We start from the raw sequence: 20,977 nt of genomic DNA on the forward strand, positions 1-20,977 counted from the left end.
GGCACTAACTTGTATGCCTCGAGGGCCAACGACAGGGAAGTAGGTTGCCATCCGGAATATGAAGTCCTTCATGTTGTTGAAGTTGTTTGCACCGATGCTGGACGACTCATCCACCAGGAACACCATGTCTACTTTGCTCTTGCTGCAATCTGACCCAACACAAAAGTCAGCAATTCACGGGCATAATAATGGGAACACGGACTATATAGAATACCTGCTTTTGGTTGTGCTGTGGTCTCGCTGCTAGGTGTGGTTATCTGGGGGGAGGCGACTGCAGTTGCTTTAGTTTCAAATACATTGTGATGACTTGGAGTCTTAGTGGTATTGGGTGTAATTGGTGGCATAAAAACAGGGTGTTTGGTGCCCCTTGTGGCCGTCTGAGGAACTGTGGTGTTGGCTGTGACATGAGGAGCAACTGTTGCTGGCTGGGATGTTGGAGGATGCAGGCCCACTGCACAAAACCATCGTAAATCATCGTCAGTTGAAATGTTTCTGATGCAAGGTGGTTTTCTGGGAGGCTTACATACCAATTCGCTGGTAAACAGTGCTAACTGGCCCCTCCACTTGCCCATACAAAGGCCTGATGGAGAAAATATACGTTCTGCCATATAAGAGATTGCTGATTTTAAAGGAGGTGAAACCAGGACCCAGCATCTCTTTTTTAGTCTCAAACACTGAAACGACACACACAAAGATTACATTATATCAGGGGTAGGGAATCTAAGGCTCGGGAGCCAGGTGTGGCTCTTTTGATGACTGCATCGGGCTCTCAGACATTTCTGAACACCATAAAATGTATTTATTGAATTTTTTTTTTCGTTGACGTTAGAAAATAAAACATTACAGAAATCACAGTGTTAAAAATAACGTTCAAAATCTAAAACTTTCTTATGCATTTTAATCCATCCATCCAATGCTGGTGGCCAAAGCCAATGCCAGCCGTCCTTTCCGTATTTTCCAGGTCAGAGACTAAAACTAGATTATTACCGGACAGTCTACCTGGACATCGAGAGGTCAAGTAGCTAATTCTGTGGAGCCAAGATGGCAAAAAGAAAGAGCGATAAGGAGTACGGCGCAAAACCATGCAGCACCAGAGGCCGCATTAACGGTAAGAAGTATTCTATTTATTATTGGTTCGCTTTAGTATAACGTTATCAAAAAGAATACATTCAGAGACTTACTATATTCTAAAATTGTTGCCCTTGCTGTTGTATTCAGTGTTGAAAAATATGATACGGCACTCACGGAAATACATTTAAAAATATGTGGCTTTCATGGCTCTTTTAGCCAAAAAGGTTCCGGACCCCTGCGCTATACTGTATAATGACACACATCCACTGGATGTCTCTTATCGTCACTATATTTTAGTTTTTAGCAATATTACAACTTGACAGTGAGCCAGAAATGTGAATATTACGGTACGAATGTCATCCCCCTCGCCACTGAAGAGTGCTTATATCCAACACACCCAATGCAATAACATTACGCTCGTCATATCCTGCTTCATCTCTGAGGAGCCCTGAGATGAATGATTCCTCATAATGTCATAACCGAAAAGGATTACTGACAACATTTCGATAAAAACAGCCTAAAGACGAAGGCACAAAACGCAAAGAGGAGCACATCGTAAATTCAAAACAACGGAGGTGTTACTTCAGTGTTTCGCCACTGACCTGAGATGTGCCGCCAGCTAAGAAGGTACCCGGAGACATCTGCCACACGGGTCCAGCTCAGAACTGTACTGCTGTCTGTTGTGTTCATTGCTGTGAAACCCTTCACGTTTGGAAGCTCCACTTAAGTCGATGACAAAAGAAGTACAATTTTACTTTTGACACAAAGATAGGGTATATGAGTTCCGGTCAAAACAAGGCAAAACCTGAAAAAACTCACAAGTGCGTGCTGTGACCAGGACAGAACTTCCCTCCCGGCTGCCCGCTATGGAGGACACTTGGATCTTGTAAGCCGAGCCCTCGCGTAGGTTCTTAATCGTGAAGCTGGTAACATCAGCAGGTACAATGTGGGACTTTTCTTCCCCCCCTAGAACAGGGAAAAGCAAGATGAGGCATGATGAAAGTAGAGATACTCTTTATGGGTCAGGCCTACAATTCGGTGCACTTTGAGCATTGTGACTTAAAAAAAACAAAAGCTTTCCTTTGCAAGAATTTTTCTTACTATCTGAAGGAGGGCTTATTAACTGGCTGAAATTGACATCAGATCATTTTTTACAGAACATATAGTATGTAATGTCATGGGAATATTTAGCTGCATACCCATGAAGTGAATCCAGGAGACTTTATACCCGGATGCACCAGGTGTTGTCCTCCAGGACAGGGTGACAGAGTTGGCTCCAGTGTCCACAACCTTGACCTCCTTCACTGTTTGGAGTGCTTCTGAGTCCAAGTCAGCAGCTGAAGATAAAATATACAATAATGTGATATTGATCTTTAAGTGATCTTTAAAATCAAAGCCTAATCTAATCTAATTACCACCTGTGAGCTGAGTTAAGGAGATTTCTGGCCCCTCTGTGTTGCCGTATAATGCACGGACTGTGATTGTGTAAGTGGACTGTGGGTTCAAGTCCTGGATGTGATAGACGAGAACACCGTAGTCCAAATAGCGTGACTGGGGGCTACCATGGTCTATAAAAACACAAAATAAAATGACATAAAATGCATGAAGCTTCATGACAAAATGCAGGTACAGTTGTCCCTCACTACATTGCGGTCTGAACATCACACTGTCACTCTATCATGGTTTTTCAAGAATGAATTAATTAATAAATAATTGCCTATTATTAGTAAAACAAATGTGCATATTTAAGGAAATTGTATGTATTCTTGCCCTAAATTAAATGTCAAGCATAAAATGGCTAAATCAACTACCTAAATGAAGTATAAAACACAAGGCAGAAGAAGCATTCCAATTGTGAATGTAGTATTCTACATTGGCCACTAGGTGTCAGTAATTGTTCGGTGTGACAAGCATCAGACGTGATCGCCAGAACAGGCATTTATTGCAGATGTAAATGAGCTCAGCCACAATAATAATAAACAGATCTTTCCGCCCGCCAGTAAAGTTCCCTAGGGAATACATTTATTGTGACACACACAAGCGAGTGTTTTATTTACATCTTAAATGGCTTATTCACTGTTATTATGTCAACCATATTAGGTAATACGAGTGTAAAGCCATTTAAAGCCGCCATTACAACACACTGATGAAACAACAGCCAATACAAGAAGTACCCTGTCCAGAAAAAAACAAGAAACCGCTAACGTGTGAGTCTATGTTATCTTATTTATGTCTAATATGTCTTATTTTCTCTAGTTATATCTACTATATTGTTTAATACAAACGTAAAGGTGACAATAGGGGTGTTATTTAATGTCTAGAGGGCTCTAATAATGTTAAAAAACATACTTAGAAGGTCGTAAACAGGTTTTCTATGCCATAACTAGGAACATTTTCAATTCACTTATCACGGTAGGATGAAACCAATTAACCGCAACAAGGGACGACTGTATATGCAGCAGGAGATGTAGAAAAAAATATCACCAGTTTTCCAAGAGAGTTTGTACTCAGTAGCGCCCACTATTGGACTCCACTGCACACTGATGGAGGTGCTTGTGTAGGACGTCACCTCAAAACTGGACACGTAACCTAGAGGAGCTGAGGAGAAAGAAGAGGAGAAACAATTAGGGGGGGTCATGTATTACTAACATGTTGGTTACTTTATTATTTTGCAAAGATTGTGTGTGAGTACGCACATGTTCGGAAGGTGGCAGTGATCCCAGGCCCGACCACAGACCCGAAGAGCACATAGAGAGTAAGCGCATACTCGGTGTCATGGGCGAGATTCTTCAGCTGGTACTCTGCAGTGGTGCCATTCAGAGCCAACTGCCTGGGACGGTCCCGACCAACAAACTCTATGAGCAGACAGCAGAAGTGTGAAAGAAGCTCTTGACAAAGAAAATTTAAGTTTCCAACTGACCTGCGGTGGGACCCCAAGCCAGGCGGTATCCTGTGGCCCCCGGTACGCCATTCCACGCAATGACAGCAGTGCTGGTGCTCACAGCCGATACCTTCAGGGTTTGCACTGCAGGGTTTTCCACTAAAAGAAAATGCATTTCAAATATATATTTATATAGACAGATATACTCCCTTGTACAGTGCAATTATTACATGTCTTGACTTTGGTGGATGTGACCGGCCCCTCTATGTCTCCAAAGATGGGATTCATGGTGATGGTGTACTCAGTGCCCGCATGGAGGCCCTGGATCATGTAGAAGTTAAAGGTGTCCCTGAGATTAATGTTCTCTATGTGGCCATCTGAGAAGCATGGAGGAACAAAAGGAGCAACTACGTCAGTACTAGTACGTGTGGAGAGTGGAGATCAATAACATGTCTATCTATCTATCTATCTATCTATCTATCTATCTATCTATCTATCTATCTATCTATCTATCTATCTATCTATCTATCTATCTATCTACCTTGTTGGACCACTTTACCTGGCGAGGCCCAGGTGAGACGGTATCCTGTAGCGCCTCTGACTGCTGTCCATCTGGCCTGGGCAGTGTCAGTGGTGGCGTTCTGGACCAGGAGCTCCTGAACTGGAATCAGCTTTACTATGAGACACAAACACATCCGCAAAAAAACATTCACAAGCATGTAATAAATATTTAAATGGGAAAAAATATAGCGGAACAATTAAGGACTATGATGGAATAAATCATTAAGGACAAATGACAGCCCTCTATAGCAGGGGTTCCCAACCACTGAACCAGGCCGTGGGAAACTTTCAGTTAGAATGATTAAAAAAATAAACTTGCTTAAAAATACATTTGTGAATAACTTCATACAATTTCATGTAAATGGATATCAGTTTTGGAAATATGGGCCATTAATTTATTTTTAAAAAATACAGTTAGACATCCCAGTTTTTGCATGCTTATGTCATTTGTTGCGACCAGTGAGCACCTTGTTCGGCGGTCCTTGAACACATCATCTAACTTTCTCCCACGCTGCACAGATAGACTGCTACAGTATACTGGATTTTTCCAGTTGTTCCTTTCATCTCATATTTGGTCCCAAATGCTGATGCTATGTGGGAATGCATAAAGTTCAAATATGATGACGTTAATGAGTGCTAATGTAAATTTTTGTCCAGTCCACAACCTCAAGTTAATGCATGCTAGCACATGCTAGCCTGTTATGACACGACGTTAAATCTTCTCTTTGAAAAACTCCAGGTTGCTACTGATGGGTGGGTGTTGGGTCTGTATTCATTTTGTGCTTTTAATTTGACGGTGTTCCTGTCTTAGTTTTACACACCACATAGCAAATAAATAGCATTTGAGCACCATAATGTACGACCCCCCCTAGAGCCAGTCCGTGGGTCCAAAAAAGGTTGGGGACCACTGCTCTGCAGACCAACATTACCATCCTGTGGATATGGGCTGCTACTACAAGTCAATACAACTTACATGTCCTTCCTGCTATGGAAACAGGTTCACTTGGTCCCTGTGGGTAAACTGCACAAATACTGATGGTGTACTTCCTGTCCTCCTCCAGGCTGTCAATCACGTGAGAGGAGGTATCTCCCGGAAGCAGCTGCTCGTACGCAAATCCTGGTCTGTTGGCTGCATTCCAGAACATGACAGACTGTTATTCAACCAAAAATTCAAATTGAAGCGTGTGTAATTGAGTTGAAAAATGAGGTTTACATCTTGGGATGAAGATCTTGAATCCGTTGAGCTTTCCTAGAGGAGGCGTCCAGCCCAGACGGAGTGAGAAGAGCCCTTCTTCAATAATGCGGAAGTTTAGCACTTGGGCCAACGGCACTACAAAAAGTGAGACATGTTGCTCATGGCAGCAAAGTCAAGCTATATTTTGGTGTTTTTGCACTGCACTTACTTGTCAGGACTGTGGCAGTCACAGACTCTCCGATGAGGCTGGGATACATGGCATACACAGTCAGGGAATAAGACGTTTTTGCATCCAGCTCCATCACCATGACTGTTGTCACATCTGCTTTCAGGTCAATCTGAGAAAGGACACCAGGATAAGTATCTAGTTCTTATATTTGGACCTTGTGTTCATCCCCCCCCGTACGGACAGGTACACAAAACAAATTTTGTCGGTAGTACCGAGCACCGATTTAACACCGATCGAATCAAAAGGTACCATGTTTTGGTGCCAGACGGCGTCATGGCGCAGATCTTAACACCATTCAATTCACAAGAGAAGAAGATGAAGCCAGAGGGAGGGGGAAATTAAAATTAATGCTACAGAAGCTGAAATAAGTCACATTTTTAAGTACATTGATACAATAAAACCTACCTGTTTAATAAATGTCAAACTTTAGGTTTAGTTAAGGGTTTTCATGTTGAAGACATTTCTACATCACTACAATGCAAACCAGCTGGAAGTTGTTTTGATATATTTGTTAGAGTTTACATATCCAGTGGTAAATATCTTAGATTACTAAAATGAGTAAATCAGCATTTATTACCACATAAACACACACAGAAGTACAGAAAACTGATACCGTTGAGTACCGGTATCGATTCCCAGGTACCGGGCACCGGTACCGTATTAGTTCAACTGTCAACTGTACCCATCCCTACTCACCTGTCTCTGCTGTGATTGGACAAGCTCTCCTCTGGAGCTGAGAGGGACAACCAGGAGTCGATACCCGGTGACGTCCCCTGTGGCTGGGGTCCACGTCAGTCTAAGGGACCCGTGGGCCAGCTCGCTGACCTGTAGATCTTTAGGACCCATGATGGGCTGTTCGACTAGAAACAAGATGAAAACGTGGAAATTTACATACACCGGACAATTCATTAGGTATACCTGCAGTTAAATGAGACCTTGCAGTGGATGTCACTGTGCAATTAGTTTGAGTATTTTTGACAATGTCCACTTCTTCCTCACCAGGCTGGAGTGTTTTAACAGGTCGCGGCGGCTCAGAGGCGGTAAAACACACCCTGCGGGACAATTTGGGAAGGATGGACTCCAAGAGGGAGAAGTCAGCACTGTGCAAGAAGTGCTCCTCGTAGGGCTGAGACACCAGAGTTCTCAGCTCTGATACGTCGATTCCCCTCACACCTGGACCCAAGGAGAAAGAAGATGTTCATCGTTTTCTAACTAGCTGCTCGAATCCAGAAGGGGGTCAGTGCTTTGCCCTTACGAGCTGTGCACTGGGCGTCAATCAGCACATAAATAATGATGATACTTTGTACAGGCTGACACATATATTAGTTTGGAAATAAAGTTCATTGAGATGAATGGTGCACTTGTTCAAGTCATAAAACAAACACAGACAGAACATGTGTGTGCACATGTGTGTTACGTATGCTGCATGAGAACCCCTCTCTTGTCTTCACGTTTGTTGACGCCCGCGTATCTCCTCTAGGGTGGTGCCGCACCGGGTGTCGTCCGGTGAATAATGGCACCAATTACAGCGCGATGGGCTAATGAGCAGTAATTATTGCAGCACTCCCAGCAAGGGGAGTAAGATGGTGTGTGACAGCAAGTAGTTCAACAGCCCAACATCCAGGGGGAAGGTGGTGTCCTGTACGTATGACTTCATTTCTCACTTATTCTTATATACAGATTTAGTAGATGCTTTGTTTGCACACATTCACTACTTTATCACATACACTTGCTCAAGAAAAGTAAACAAAGGTATTATATGCTCAATTGAAATGATTAAACAAATGGCATTAGAATATGCAGATGATAGCTAGTATCGTGGCCGCTGAGTGTGCTGTATACGCTTCAAATGTATTCACTCAGTGACACTTGGAAACAAGGATCTTGTACACACGATCGCACAGATTCTGGGAGGAATCCCATGAATTCCCACTGAACAGGACATGAATTTCTAACAGCAAGTAGGACGGCGGGGTCCAGATTAGATCTGAAGGGCCACTGCAGTAGGGATGTTGATGGAATTCACAATGGCAGCTCACCGACAGCATAGAGTGAAATCCCGTGGTCGGCCACGTCTCTAGCTGCCGCGTCAGTAGGGTCGTCCGAGGGTCCGTTTGTGATCAAAACAGCCACCTAAGGAGAGGGAAGAAGTTGTCAGGGCCTATACTTGTGATGCTTTTTCATGTATTAAATGTGCAGTCAGCCTTGATTAGGTACGGTATGGGGGGGGCACCAACTTTCGAATGCGGTGCATTCAATAAACATACATACACTGCAAGCCACACCCCACGTAACACAAATGCACGCGCATTGGGAATGTCTGTCATCAGCTATTAATAGGGATTGGGCAAAGTTTAGCTATTTACGTTGGCTGTCATTGGATATATAGCCTATCATAACCACACAATGACCCCAAATTGTTGGTTGAATTGAAGTCCCATTTTAAAAAACAGTTTAAATTGTTTTTCTGAAAAGAAAAGTATCTTGTCTAGAAATTTTCACATGGGAAAAATAATCTTATATTCATCTTTTATGAAGTATATCTAGCCAATTCTTATAAAGATATTTTCTTGGCCAAAAATTGCTTATTTTTTCTAATAACAAGCTAAAAACGTACTGTAATTTCCGGTGTATAAGCTGCACCCACTAAATTTACAGCTTTGTGCATATATAAGCCACAGCGGACTATTTGTCAGGAGCCAATCATGAGCTCTGAGAAAGCTCACAACAAGCTTGTCAACCCACTGGAAATGCAGGAGGTCATTACTCAATCTAACCGCCTCAATGATGTCAGCCTTCCTCTGGGCTCTGGGCTCCTCTGGCTCCCTCGGGTGGACAGATGCAGCACTGCACGCCCCGGCAGCAATAACCAATGAAATGCTTTGCTGGGATGCATTATGGGATGATGTTAAAATAGCTGTTGTTTTTTATTTTGAACTTGTATTGGTACCTGCCTTGTATATTTCTTAGCTACCTTTTGAGTGTTAAGTTGATGTGTGATGATTTTAGCATTGTTTGCTGGAAAGTGCTTGTCACTGCCATCCTTCCATAAAGGAAAATCCAGCATTTTTTTTTTTACAGCAGTAGCGCTAGCTAGCAGAAAGTCAAATGCATTCAAAATATATTTATGATCTGCTGAATGAATGAATTTGATTGCCAAAATGGAGGATTATCTACCTAAGCTCACCAAGAGGTGATCAGACTTTTGCAACAAAGTATCACAACTTTTCCTGGGGAAGGAAAGGCTGCATGTACGATCATATACAGATAAAAGACACAACACAAATGTTTCCCAGTTAATAAAAAATAAATGAATGGGACTATGAAGTATTTGTAAACAAATTGAAACAAATTTTCTTCTTTTCTTGCTATCCTCTTAATGAGCAACCTGAATTAACATAAAAAAAATCAAGCATCAATCAGCAATCATTATATTCAGGCCAAATATATATTTTTTTTGTTTTACAAAAAATTGCAAATATTTACTTGTTCAGTCTGTTCTTTTAAACCACTATTGGTAACATATGCTAGCCGGAGGTGTTTTTAATTTTTTTTTAATATTCTTTGGTTCAAAAAATGCAATAGTTGGAGCACCAAATCAGACACCAAAAATATAAAATTCTCATCTACATTGAGCTCCTTTGATCAACAGTGTGGGTGTTGCTGTTGGAATCAATGGTACAGTTTAAACATTTGCACAGTTGTGCAGCTAAATAATTAATGCACCGACGTCTGAGTAAAAAGCTCCTCATTTGAAAACAGCATCATGCTCATTAAAGCCCCACAGATTTGTTCATGGTTTAGCTCATGATAGAATACATGATTAAATAAATTGAGCAAACGGAACAAGCATGCCGCTGAGACTAGTAATTTGCTCATTAATAAAAATTAACCAAAGTCGACTGAAAGTTCAAGAAAGAAGACGAAAAGGGAGGACGACATCAATGTGAGATTGTAGCTGCTGCTTGCGCGCCCCAGCCACTGCAAATTCAATATATCAGTCTAATCCTCTTCCTGCTGCCTTCCCACGTCAGGTGCAAAATTATTCACAAGCTCACTCAAAAGATAGCACGATGATGGGAATGCTAACCGGCAGCGTTACACCGAGTCTACCGGGCCACTGATAGAGAAGAAAAATACTTCACATTTTATCGTTTGACAAGTTTAGTTGCTGTCTGGCGCTCTTGACTTTAATGTGCTCTTTTTATTCCACCCAAACAGGGCAATCAGAAGGCAACTTTTAGCAAGAAAGGGAGCATTTTTGGTGAATGAAGATACTCTGATGCAGTAGAAGCATGTGATTCCCGGCAGCCAGAAGAAGAATAAAGATAACAACGGCTGTTTTAGCACAATCTCTGTGTACTAAATACTTTTCCGAGCGAGAATAAATGACCCAGTACCTTGGGTGCATGGTCTCGACTGATGGCGGCGCTGAAAGCATGGTCTACAAGAAACTGGAGGGCGACACCCATCTTCCTGGACCCGCCCTCATAGGGCAGGTTTCTGACAGCCCTGAGCACCTCCTCCAGGGAGCTGTAGTCTGTCAACGCGATCCGCATCCTGCAAAGGGACAAAGGTGTGTGAGAAAACAGGAAGTGCTCTATGTGTTTGCATGAGGACTTTTACCTGGGTACGTCCCCAAAGACGGTGACGCCGAAGCGGACCCCCTCAGCTCCTATAACACTGTCCTTGAAGGAGGAGGCCACCGCTGAGATGAAGTCTTTAATCCTGGAGAAGCTGCTCTGGCCCACACTCCATGACTCATCCACCAGAAACACAACATCTGCCTGCACCACTGTCCTGCATGCTACAGGACGTGCCTATATCAGTGCTAGAAGGAGCAATCTTTCCAAATAAGGTCCATGTAAGAATTATTACTCAAAGCTAAGGTTGTGTTAAGGTTAAAGGGTAAATCTGCAACAATTTAGCAATATCCTATTCCACTTGTAACTTGTCACTAGATGGCAGTCTTGTCTCATCAGGTTTGCTGGCATCCTGCAGCAACTGCAAATTCCCATGAATTGTTAATGAGACAGAAGTCAGCCCCAAAAAGAGCATCAGTATTCCAAGCACTCCCACAGTAAAACTTTAGCACAGCAATGAGGAGCGCATAGAATATTAAGGTAAACACAGCCAAAATCGCGCTCAATCCCCCCCCTCCCTTCCTTGCTGAGCCAACAGGCGCTTCTTAATGGCCTGCACATATGACTCCATTACCTGGAACGAGGCATGTAATAAAAGGGACGCTGGTAGAGTAAATAAGAGAATGCTAGATCACTCATGCTACAATCAGCTTTCCTTTGGCTGCAATCCCAGGATTCCCCACAGGTAACATACGCCCCCACACTGACCCAACATTATGTTCCATGTTCTCTCACATATGTCAACAAAACAGATTTCTGCACAAAACACATCAAACACGATGGCAAGTTTGAGCGAGGGAGCAGCTGGAGGCCTGAGATGGACGATGTGATCAATAATCCAGAAGTTTAGCCAGCGCCAGCAAGCCTGTGATAAGGAGCAACGGATGCTGCAGGATGGTCTGCTTTTCAAGGTTATCAATTGTGATATCTCAAAGCTGGCGTGCAAATCTGTTAGACCACCATTGATTTCCACATTAGATCATAGTTGCTCAGTGGATTACTGCACATGATACAGCAGGGAAAAAAGGTAAAGGAATTAGGACAGACATCACTGTACAACAACAACAACAACAACATAGCGTACAGCAAAGGTGTCAAACCCGTTTTCATTGAGGGACACATTGCAGTTATGGCTGCCCTCTGTTACTAATACACAGTATATCAATATAAGTAGCAATATTACCTCATGACGTTATTACACAATGGCCCATGCATTTGATTGTTATATTTTTACTAACCAATCGATGGACAACTTGCTTTGAAATGAGAAGTGAAGTGAGAACGTGAAGTATTTATTTTTGATACAATGGAGTGGCTAAATGATTGAATCTCTTAATGCACACATTCTGGACAGACAAGACAGATGGTTTGAAAGAGGAATGAGGGAAGCCATCTACGTTAAGGTTGAGAAGCCATCTCTGAACAGAGGGGGAGGTCTGCGACACCACCTTTCGTACAATGCTGTCCTTTTATCCCTTCCTGAAAGATTCAATCATTTAGAAATGAACTAGGCACAGCCGCCTTGGTTTCAGGTGGGTCCATGGCCACCATTACATCTGAATGGAATGCTAAAGAAGGTGCTACCATCCATCGTTACCGGGCAGAGGCCCCACTCCATTTTATCCTAATGACCATCATTTGACGCCACAAAAGAGCCAAACCAATCCTGTCCAGACATGCCTCCGCCTTTAGAGGATAAATACACTGGATCTCACACCAAGTTCTCAGATGAGAGCTGTCCTATCTAGTCAGACTAGTGTTTGTCCCACCTAGTCTTTGAGCATGAACTGCTCGGATGAGAGGCAAAACGTCTTCTAAGACAACCTGAACAGCCCAGTAGCGATCCATTCAATGCCCCGAGAACACACAGAACAAATAGATTCAGAAGGAAAAAGGTGAAGTACATTATTGACACACATTATTCCCAGGCAGGAGACATAAAATGATGTGGTGGGCCACATCTGGCCCGCGGGCCGTGAGTTTGACACGTGTGCCGTACAGGCTTTATAGGCTTTATCTACCTCTGTAATGGGCAACTGTTGTTTTAGGATCTTTCTTTAAATTTCTCAATATTGTATCTGTTATCAGCTGCTGATGTGCTCCTTGGTCGACCTGTTTCTTTCTCTTTCTTCTTCAGGACATTCCAAATGGTTGAACTGGCTATGAGCAATGTTTGTGCAATGGCTCTGACTGATTTTCCATCGTCTCTCATATTCATTGCAGCATATTGTTTTTCACCCGTAGACAGCTCTGTGGTTTTCATGCTGTCTTCACCTCTAAATGCAGTGTACACAGGCACAACCTAGCCTACCCAATCCGAAACGGAGCACAGACATTTAGTGCTACTTATTGATTGAATAACTAATGTAAAAGGACACACCTGGGCAACGAAACACACCTGTCAGTCACATGTCCCAATACTTTTGCTCACAGGACAAGGGGATGGGTGTAAAAACTCAGTAATAAAAGCTGAAATGTTGCTCTCTGGTCTGAAATTCATCTTTTGATGTCGAAACCAAATATTATCAGTCTACAGCAAAAATAAAGGAATTGACCTGATTGTTCCAATTCCATCTGGAGGGCACTTCTCATGCACTCCAAATCATAAAAAACGTTTTGATGTGTAACAACGCATCCGTCATACATTCCAATACACAAGTGGATGAAATCACACGTGGAGAGTAGGGGCTCTACCTAGTGGAGAATGGGTGAATTACAGTCTTATTCATGGAGGAAGAGTGACGTCATACCGTCAGCTTGCGCCGTGACGCTCCGCTGGCGGAGGCAAAAGAACAGGAAAAAGAAGCAAATGGAAGAACGGCCCATACTCTTCCTCTCCTCCTCCTCCTTGCCCTGTTCCGATCACCTGCTCCTCCTCCCGCTGATGCTTCGCTTCACAAATCCTCTTCCAGGACGACGCTCCGGGATCATCAATTCCCACGCTTCTCTCCTCTTATCTAGACAGGGAAAGTCAAAGAAAGATAAAAACGTGAGCAGCCTTTTTTTAATGTTATGTTTAACTTCCCTTGATGAGACGTGCACGCATGCAGCGCAATAAATCACTCCCTGTTTATGATCTATTTATTGCCCATTGTCCTAATAAAAACGAGAATAGGACAATAAAAGCTCAGTTCATTGCAGGGTCTAAGTTGGCAGTGTGCAGACAGTTTTACAACACATTCCAACAAGAGCAAAGGTATAAAAGTCCCACACAGCAGCTTTTTAAATGGTCTAATACCAAGCCAGCTATCAGAGGCAATTACTGGGGCGTCTAAACAAACACGCCCCTGTAATTTATGACCCCCAATAATCCACAGAGCATTGCAGGGCTGGACACGCGCCACAGTTCTGCAAGAATATAAAAGAAAATCTTCATGCATGACATTGCCGATGAGGATGTTTGATTATGTTAATCCCTCCTCTGGATGTCAAGAATACTGATAAGAATATTTTATTTTTCTCTGAATGAAAGTACTAGGAAGTGCGGTTGCGTCCGCTAAGCCTGCTGACAGGTTCATTACTTCCAGAGAGGCCAAAGACGGTGTGCACACAAGCATGACAAACCTGAAATAACAGGCAGCAAGTTATCTAGTTAGCGCCTACACTTGCTTTACTTTGTGTTTATGTGTGTGTTTTGACAGGACACAAGTCATAATAAAGTATTTTTCTCTTTCGGGTTAAACTTTTGACGATTATTAGATTCACTCAAAGACAAAGGCACAGTTGTTTTAGCTCTTGTCTCGGCTGTCTCCCTTGCCAAGCAGAGTCTTTCTTATCGCAAGCAAAAGAAGAAGACACTCAAGGTTGTGGTGTCAGACATGAAAAAGAAGTATTGAGCAGCACTCCAGCTCAAGGGCCTTTGGCCGTGTTAAGCCAGTAGAGAGCGGCGTAGATAGGAAGATCTACAAGCAGCATGCTGTCAAGTGAAGCTCATCAGCGGCTGAGTCGTACAAATTCAAACACTCACATCAGCGCATGATTAGGAAGCAGATTATCTCATTTGAAATGAAGCAAACTCCATCAGGGAGCGGCACGGATGGCACATTAGCTGCCTTGCGGAGATGATTTTTGCAGATATGCGTTTAAATTGCCTGTATTAAAAGATTGGAAGATGGAAATCTACGACATTTCCAGGGCTTCTGTTCGTCCAGAGAAGCTGTGAGGTCACTGGAGAGACTATGGAAGACTATGGAGGACTTTGAAAGGGTTTAATAATCATCCTTGAGTAACGAGTGTGTGTTATCATAGTTATCACAACACAATATCAGTGAACGTTTTTATTGTGTTATTGTTGTGAATATATTTTTCTTGGCTTTGCTGAGACTTCATGGCTGCTGTAGCTTGGTTTACATACAGGTCAGTTATGTAAACAGAACACTGTTGGTGTTTTTTGGATTTTTTTTTAGGGCTTTATGGTCGAAATAGGTGTGTCCTGTTACATGCATTGTTAGCGGCCACATGCTAGCAGTTTTTTAGCTGTTTTTCTCTCTTTAGAACGCACAGAAAAGAGAAAGACGTGTAGTCATGTTTCACATAAGGGTTGTGGGTGATGGGCAGTCTTCCTTTAAAGTTCTCCTGACACCAAAACACACGTTAATCTTGTTTAGGCATATTTCCTTTGTCAGACGTGTGCTCGAATGTTGAAATATTTACCATTTTGTGCAATTTTCGTCATGTGTTTGAATCTGGTTCCCTGAACGTGTTCTGGTCGTGACGTCACAGCCAAGATGGCGTTGGTTCAGAAAGCTCGCTGGGGGGTCAAAATCATTTAATTTCAACTGTATTTCATTGTTGTTTATTTATCTATGACAGCAGTATGACAAAAATGTTTTATTAAATGACTACTTTCATTTTGTCTTGTTCAAACTTTTTTTGTGTGTCATAAGCTCTATAAACATACAAGTGACCAATATTAACTTCAAAGGCCTGTCTCAACATGTTTATCCCTATCTTGTAGGTCTATCTTCTACCAGTTAGCATAAAGGTGCCATAACAACTGATTTCCATCAATAGGGAGCAATTCCTGGAAATCCCTTGCAGTCGTTTGAATACTTGGCCCGACAGAAGGCTGCCTGACATTTACAGCGAGAGCTCCTCGCATACCAATGCAGATCTGTCTCTGCATGTATCTTATTAGCGCAGAAAGAAGCAACTTTTTATGAATGGCAGCCAGTGTGGAAGTGGCATGGCTTCAATATGCTGCAATCATTTTTCTTTGGTGGCACTATAATTGTCTGCAGCGCGCAGGCCATCCAAAGACACAATCACAGAAGTTGCCATTAATAACTGCGTGTCCTGCATTGTCTCACACTAAAGAACACTTGCAGAGGAGGGCATCCATCTGCAGGCATATCAAGCCTCGCCCACATTTTTCACAGTCCTTGAGAAGATTAAACAATATTACAAAATGAAGTTTACTGACTCATTTTCTCCCTCTCATGCACACACTTCGCCGGCCCTGCAAGTGTAGCCGCACGTCAGCTATTTCTACATAATGGCATTTTCCACCTCGCCACCTCCCGGAATGGATTATCCCCGCGAGACGGTTAGCGGCGAAAGAAGGCAGCACACGAGTCGGAGGCGATGCACGTCTGCAGCGTTGGAGTAATTCAGATTTTAAAAGCCGAAAGCGGAAAGTTTTCAGGTGCAGCCAAGCACACGTAGACAAGGGAAAATCTTTGCATTAGTGCAGGCATGTAAGGGCATCCTCCATGCATGTTGGAGTGATTCTAATCACAACAAGAGTGTTAGAGCGTGTAATACAAACAAGCTTTAACTATGCAGGGCTCAGGAGATTACCACTTTAGACGCTACCACGCCAAAGTAAAAGCTTGAGAGCCTCCTCCCCATTCTCACTTACTTCCATCCAATCAAGCTCATCAGAATAATCCAACAGGTCCAGGTGATGTCCATGGGGGGAGGACACAGTCCCCTAAAAGACAAAAATGTTATATCCAAGACAAAGCAAAAGTTTCAGACGACATGAACCTCATGTGTGGAGGAGGAGGTAGCTGTCTGTGAGTGAGTGAATGAATGACACTTGTTTTTGGGGCTTGGCTAACACTCAGAAAAGTTTGGGAACAGTAGGGGTGGGGGCTACTGCAACCTGTTGGCTCAGGAGAGAAGCCCAAGACAACACGAGGACAAGAAGAAGTGGGGGTGACTGTTTATAGAGAAAACACCTTCCCTTCAACAAAAGGAATTAAAACAAAGAATAAATCACATTTTTACAAGCACCCCCAGCCCCCTTTAGGTTTGGTTTGTGTTGGGGTTGGACATGAGGTCACCTCAAGGAATGTGGCCACCAGTTTAATGAGTTTTGGCCAGCTGTCAGTGCTGACTTGCTTTGAAAAACAAGTATTGTGTGGTCACATACACTCTGAAAAACTGTTGAGAAATTGCCAGAATTGACATTTTGCACTGTAGGTTCTAAGCAGAGCTTCAAAATGCTAAAAGAAGAAATGGATGCGGCACAAAAACATATTCAAGTAAGCAACTTATTGCAAAGAAGCATTAAAGTGAAATAGGCTGTTCATCAGCTGATCAAAAGTTTAAAGCCTTTAAAAATATTGACAGAAATGTGTATTGAATGTGATTTAGTGTAGATGTAGGTATTCACACTGTCATGATCTCTTGATGGCAAAGGCAAGAAAGCTTTCTCTCTTTGAATGCGGTGGAATTGTTGAGCTGCATAAGCAAGGCGTATCGCAGCGCGCCGTTGCTGCTGAGCTGGGACGCAGCAAGACAGTCATCTGAAATTTCTTCAAACATCCTGAGTGTTATGAACAAGAAGTCAAGCGGTAGACCCAAAAAAATGTCACCGGCTCTACGCCAGGACACAGGACCATCCTCGGCCCAAATGAAGGTTGTTACTGGTGCCGAGTGCAGTCCAATAACCATCAGACACCATCTGCCAGAGAAGGGTTTTAAGAAATAATAACATCTTCAAAGGCCTCGTCTCCTTCAACGCCACAAAACTGCCCGTTTGGAATTTGTAGGACAGCACCAAACATGGGACATTGAAAGGCGGAAAAATGTTTTATTCTCCCTTGACGTTGCTGGCATGACAAGAAGACCCCATCTGAGATGTTTTCCACACGGCACAGTGGAGGGGCCCAATCATGTGAATTTCTCTTGGAGACCAACAAGGTATCTATCCATCTATCCATCTATGATCCTTCAATGGAACAACAGAGTTTCAGGTTGCACAGGGGCGTCAAATGGTAGCCGGCTATGTGGAGATGTTTCAGGGGGCATCCCTCATGACTGAAGGCCCTCGTCTGTGTGGTCATGACTGGCTTTTTCAACAGGACAACTCTGCACTTCACAAAGGACTTCTTCTAGAGGAATAAGCTCACTCTTTTCGACCATCCGGCATGGTCCTCTCAACTAAGTCTAATGGAGAACATTTGGGGATGGATTTACAAAAATGGACATCAGTTCCAGACGGTGGATGCCCTCTGTGGAACCATCTTCACCACCTGGAGCAACATTCCCACTAGCCTCCTGGAAACACTGGCATCAAGCTACTTACTACTGAGTCCGTTTTTGAACATTTCTATTTTCTACTTTGATTCTATTTTAGGGGGGGTTTCAGGTTTTTTTGTTGAGCTACGATCTTAAAATTTGATCATCTGATGAACAGCCTATTTCACTTTAATGCTAGTTTACAATAAATTGCTTACTCATTAAATTTTTGTTTTTCTCATTTTGTCTTTTTGCATTTTGAAGCTCTACTTAGAACCTCCTTAAGATTCAACAGTGCAAATGTTAATTCTTACTATTTTTACAACTGCTCTTAAAACTTGATTCGGGAGTGCATAAACACCTAGGGGGCACAATGCAGCGTTGTAAAGTTGCAGCGATGTAGAAATGTAAAAGTATGTTAGCACATTGATTGGCTTTCTGGCTGTTGAGATGCCCCACCGCTGACCTTCTGCACATCAAAAGAAAAGTTCAAAAAGGGGGAACGAGTGGTTGTGGAACCCCCCCCCCCCCGTGTTAGTGCTCTCCCCTGGAGCCGCAATAGGGATATAAAGCCATGACAACACAAACACTGGTATTTCTAAACACTTCCATGCATTTTGACTTGGCCTGATTGAAATACCAGAAACGCCTTATTGGACATCGACTGCGCAGACACAAGAGCTGCTGCATGGAACCTGTTGGAAATATTCACACGGAGAGGGGGATATTAACTGGGCGATTCAGAACTAATAGCGCTGTTTACCTCCAATGGGTCTAAATTCAACCCCCTCCCAGCAAATACACGACTACACTACCTCCCCAGTGATGAGAGGTGGCAGCACACTTTGATTAAATTCACGCCGCAGGCTAACATGAAAACAATCAAGTGCATTGGGAGTGAACAGAAACAAAAAGAACGAAGGAGGAGGAGGGAAGGAAAAGTAGAAAAAAATTGTGCAATAAATGGGAAAAGCCACAGGGAGTCGAGGATGAAGGGTGTGTGAGTTTGGAAGCTTCAGAGTGGGAGGTGCATTGGGAATACACATGGCAGGCAACAACATCAGCATGTATTACTTCTTTGTGTGCGTGTGCTGTTGTCATTCGTTACAGCAGGAAACATGTGGAAGGTGCAACTTAGCTGGGTAAACATTAAGTTCTCCATATCCCCAAAAAATAACATTTGAATAATGTTATAACAGTAATATGGTTCTCTACAGCATGTTTATTACATAATAATTACATAATAATAATCACAAAGATAACAGGGGCCATTGTTGCAGGCGGAACCGACACCAAGCTAAAACTCAACTCTGAACCCCCGGCGTCGCTGCCTGTCCTCCATACATTCACTTCAACACACACACAAGCACGAGTTGTATTTATGTCTTAAATGGCTTATTTTCTCAGACCACATTTACAATATTGGGTAATACGAGGGTAAAGGTGACTATAGGGGTGTTATTTCCTGTCTTGAGGGCTCTAGTGATGTTTTATAAACAGGTTTTCTATGCTCAAACTATGAAAAGATTTAATTTATAAAGAACGAATCCTACTTGGCAGAAATTCACGAAGAGGCACAGTCGGAGGCGTGAAGTACGCGTGAGTCACTTAATGATTTCTTGTGTCCAACCTCATAGGTTGAGCATTCAAATTCAAAGGAAGGTTTGAACTGAGAGTGTTTAAACAAGACAGAAATGTGAGGCAATATGTGTGAGAAACATGTATAAAGTGTATGGTGAGGGCTTTTACAGCCTTAAAACATATAGAATCATTGTAAAAAAATGAAGTTGGCTACTTCGCGGATTTCACTTATTGCGGGCTATTTTGGGAACCTATCGCACGTCTTAAACAAGGGAACACTGTATATGTAAAAAGTGGATAAAGTGCACAATAACACTTCTTGGAGATGCGCACTCTGTTGGAAACAGGCGTGGACAAACGCAGCTCATTACCATTAAAGCTACACACACACAAAACGGCGTGTTCCCAGTCGGCCTTATTAAAAGCAATTCTAAACTGGCTGAATTGCAAGATCAAGGCTAGATTTGGATAACACACCATTTCCTTTATGTGGCTACACTGCATGGATAAAAGTGTAGGGACACAAGGACATCAAACCTACAGGAAGTCAGTAAATGCATTATATCAGTTCAATAACTAACAGAGTGCAACTCCCAAGGCGAGTGGCGATATATGAAAATGGAGGCGCATGTGATTTAATTACCAATTAAAATTCTATTTAGGAGAGCTTCGGCCATTCAGCACTACACCCGTGGCAGCTTCTCAAGAGGCGACTCCTTTCTTAATTGATGAAAAGCAAATGTAACGCACTTCTCAAATGTTCACCTCTGCTCCATTGGCTCCGTCTCAAATGAAAGGAGAGCCAAGCATCACTCTCTACCATGAAATGAAGCATATCTCATAGAGGCGCTTGCAGTTGAAATGAGTATTTTTTCCATTTAAAGATATTAAACACGTTCTTGCTGAACTTTGCCCGCGCACACGTCGGAGCATTTTGCAATTAAAGTGTCAGAATTGGGGCACGTCAACTTTTGTCATGACGCAAAATCTACCCTGGGGCCTGTTTGCTGGTGCTGTTGGTTTATTGTCTGCCCGGGCTCCTCTAAAGTGTGCATGAATGGACTGACATGCATGTCAGACAAATCTGATGCGCGTATAAGTTGTTGTTTCATATTAGGAAGATGGCGAGCCCTTTTCTGGCTTCGACAAGCAAAAGGTCTGCTGTGAGCCGAGCCTTTTATGAACATAAACACATGTAAACAGCGTAGTAGCTATGCTGCTGCACTCACACTCGGGCACAACATTTCATTTTTGCTGTGATAAATTCACCTAATTAGCCGTCTGTGACTGTGACGCGAGCTGTCATGGCAACATGAGGAAAACAGAGGTTGGCGTCGCGAGGCCTGCTT

General features: G+C 42.9%; 1 protein-coding gene across 5 annotated transcripts in view; it reads right to left on the reverse strand.

Moving 5' to 3' along the window:
- Positions 1 to 16,593, reverse strand: part of col7a1l (collagen type VII alpha 1-like) — a 49,115-nt gene extending 32,522 nt beyond the window's left edge. For 4 of the 5 annotated variants that reach the window (XM_054752654.1, XM_054752653.1, XM_054752655.1 and 1 more), the window contains exons 1-22: positions 16,441 to 16,593; positions 13,331 to 13,537; positions 10,564 to 10,744; positions 10,338 to 10,497; positions 7,977 to 8,070; positions 6,937 to 7,110; positions 6,634 to 6,797; positions 5,917 to 6,046; positions 5,727 to 5,843; positions 5,487 to 5,642; positions 4,512 to 4,628; positions 4,183 to 4,329; positions 3,992 to 4,111; positions 3,768 to 3,926; positions 3,556 to 3,669; positions 2,490 to 2,639; positions 2,271 to 2,408; positions 1,891 to 2,037; positions 1,674 to 1,793; positions 528 to 674; positions 215 to 451; positions 10 to 149 (exon numbers count right to left, since the gene is read on the reverse strand). In XM_054752654.1, the coding sequence (XP_054608629.1) occupies positions 10 to 149; positions 215 to 451; positions 528 to 674; positions 1,674 to 1,793; positions 1,891 to 2,037; positions 2,271 to 2,408; positions 2,490 to 2,639; positions 3,556 to 3,669; positions 3,768 to 3,926; positions 3,992 to 4,111; positions 4,183 to 4,329; positions 4,512 to 4,628; positions 5,487 to 5,642; positions 5,727 to 5,843; positions 5,917 to 6,046; positions 6,634 to 6,797; positions 6,937 to 7,110; positions 7,977 to 8,070; positions 10,338 to 10,497; positions 10,564 to 10,744; positions 13,331 to 13,406 (2,988 nt within the window). In that variant the 5' untranslated portion in view covers positions 13,407 to 13,537; positions 16,441 to 16,593. Of the gene's footprint in view, positions 1 to 9; positions 150 to 214; positions 452 to 527; positions 675 to 1,673; positions 1,794 to 1,890; positions 2,038 to 2,270; positions 2,409 to 2,489; positions 2,640 to 3,555; positions 3,670 to 3,767; positions 3,927 to 3,991; positions 4,112 to 4,182; positions 4,330 to 4,511; positions 4,629 to 5,486; positions 5,643 to 5,726; positions 5,844 to 5,916; positions 6,047 to 6,633; positions 6,798 to 6,936; positions 7,111 to 7,976; positions 8,071 to 10,337; positions 10,498 to 10,563; positions 10,745 to 13,330; positions 13,538 to 16,440 lie in introns of those variants that run through there. The other variant, XM_054752656.1, reaches the window with a different exon arrangement.
- Positions 16,594 to 20,977: the final 4,384 nt, after the last annotated feature.

The sequence above is a fragment of the Dunckerocampus dactyliophorus genome, chromosome 15, assembly GCF_027744805.1.
Source record: "Dunckerocampus dactyliophorus isolate RoL2022-P2 chromosome 15, RoL_Ddac_1.1, whole genome shotgun sequence".
NCBI classification, from domain to species: domain Eukaryota; kingdom Metazoa; phylum Chordata; class Actinopteri; order Syngnathiformes; family Syngnathidae; genus Dunckerocampus; species Dunckerocampus dactyliophorus.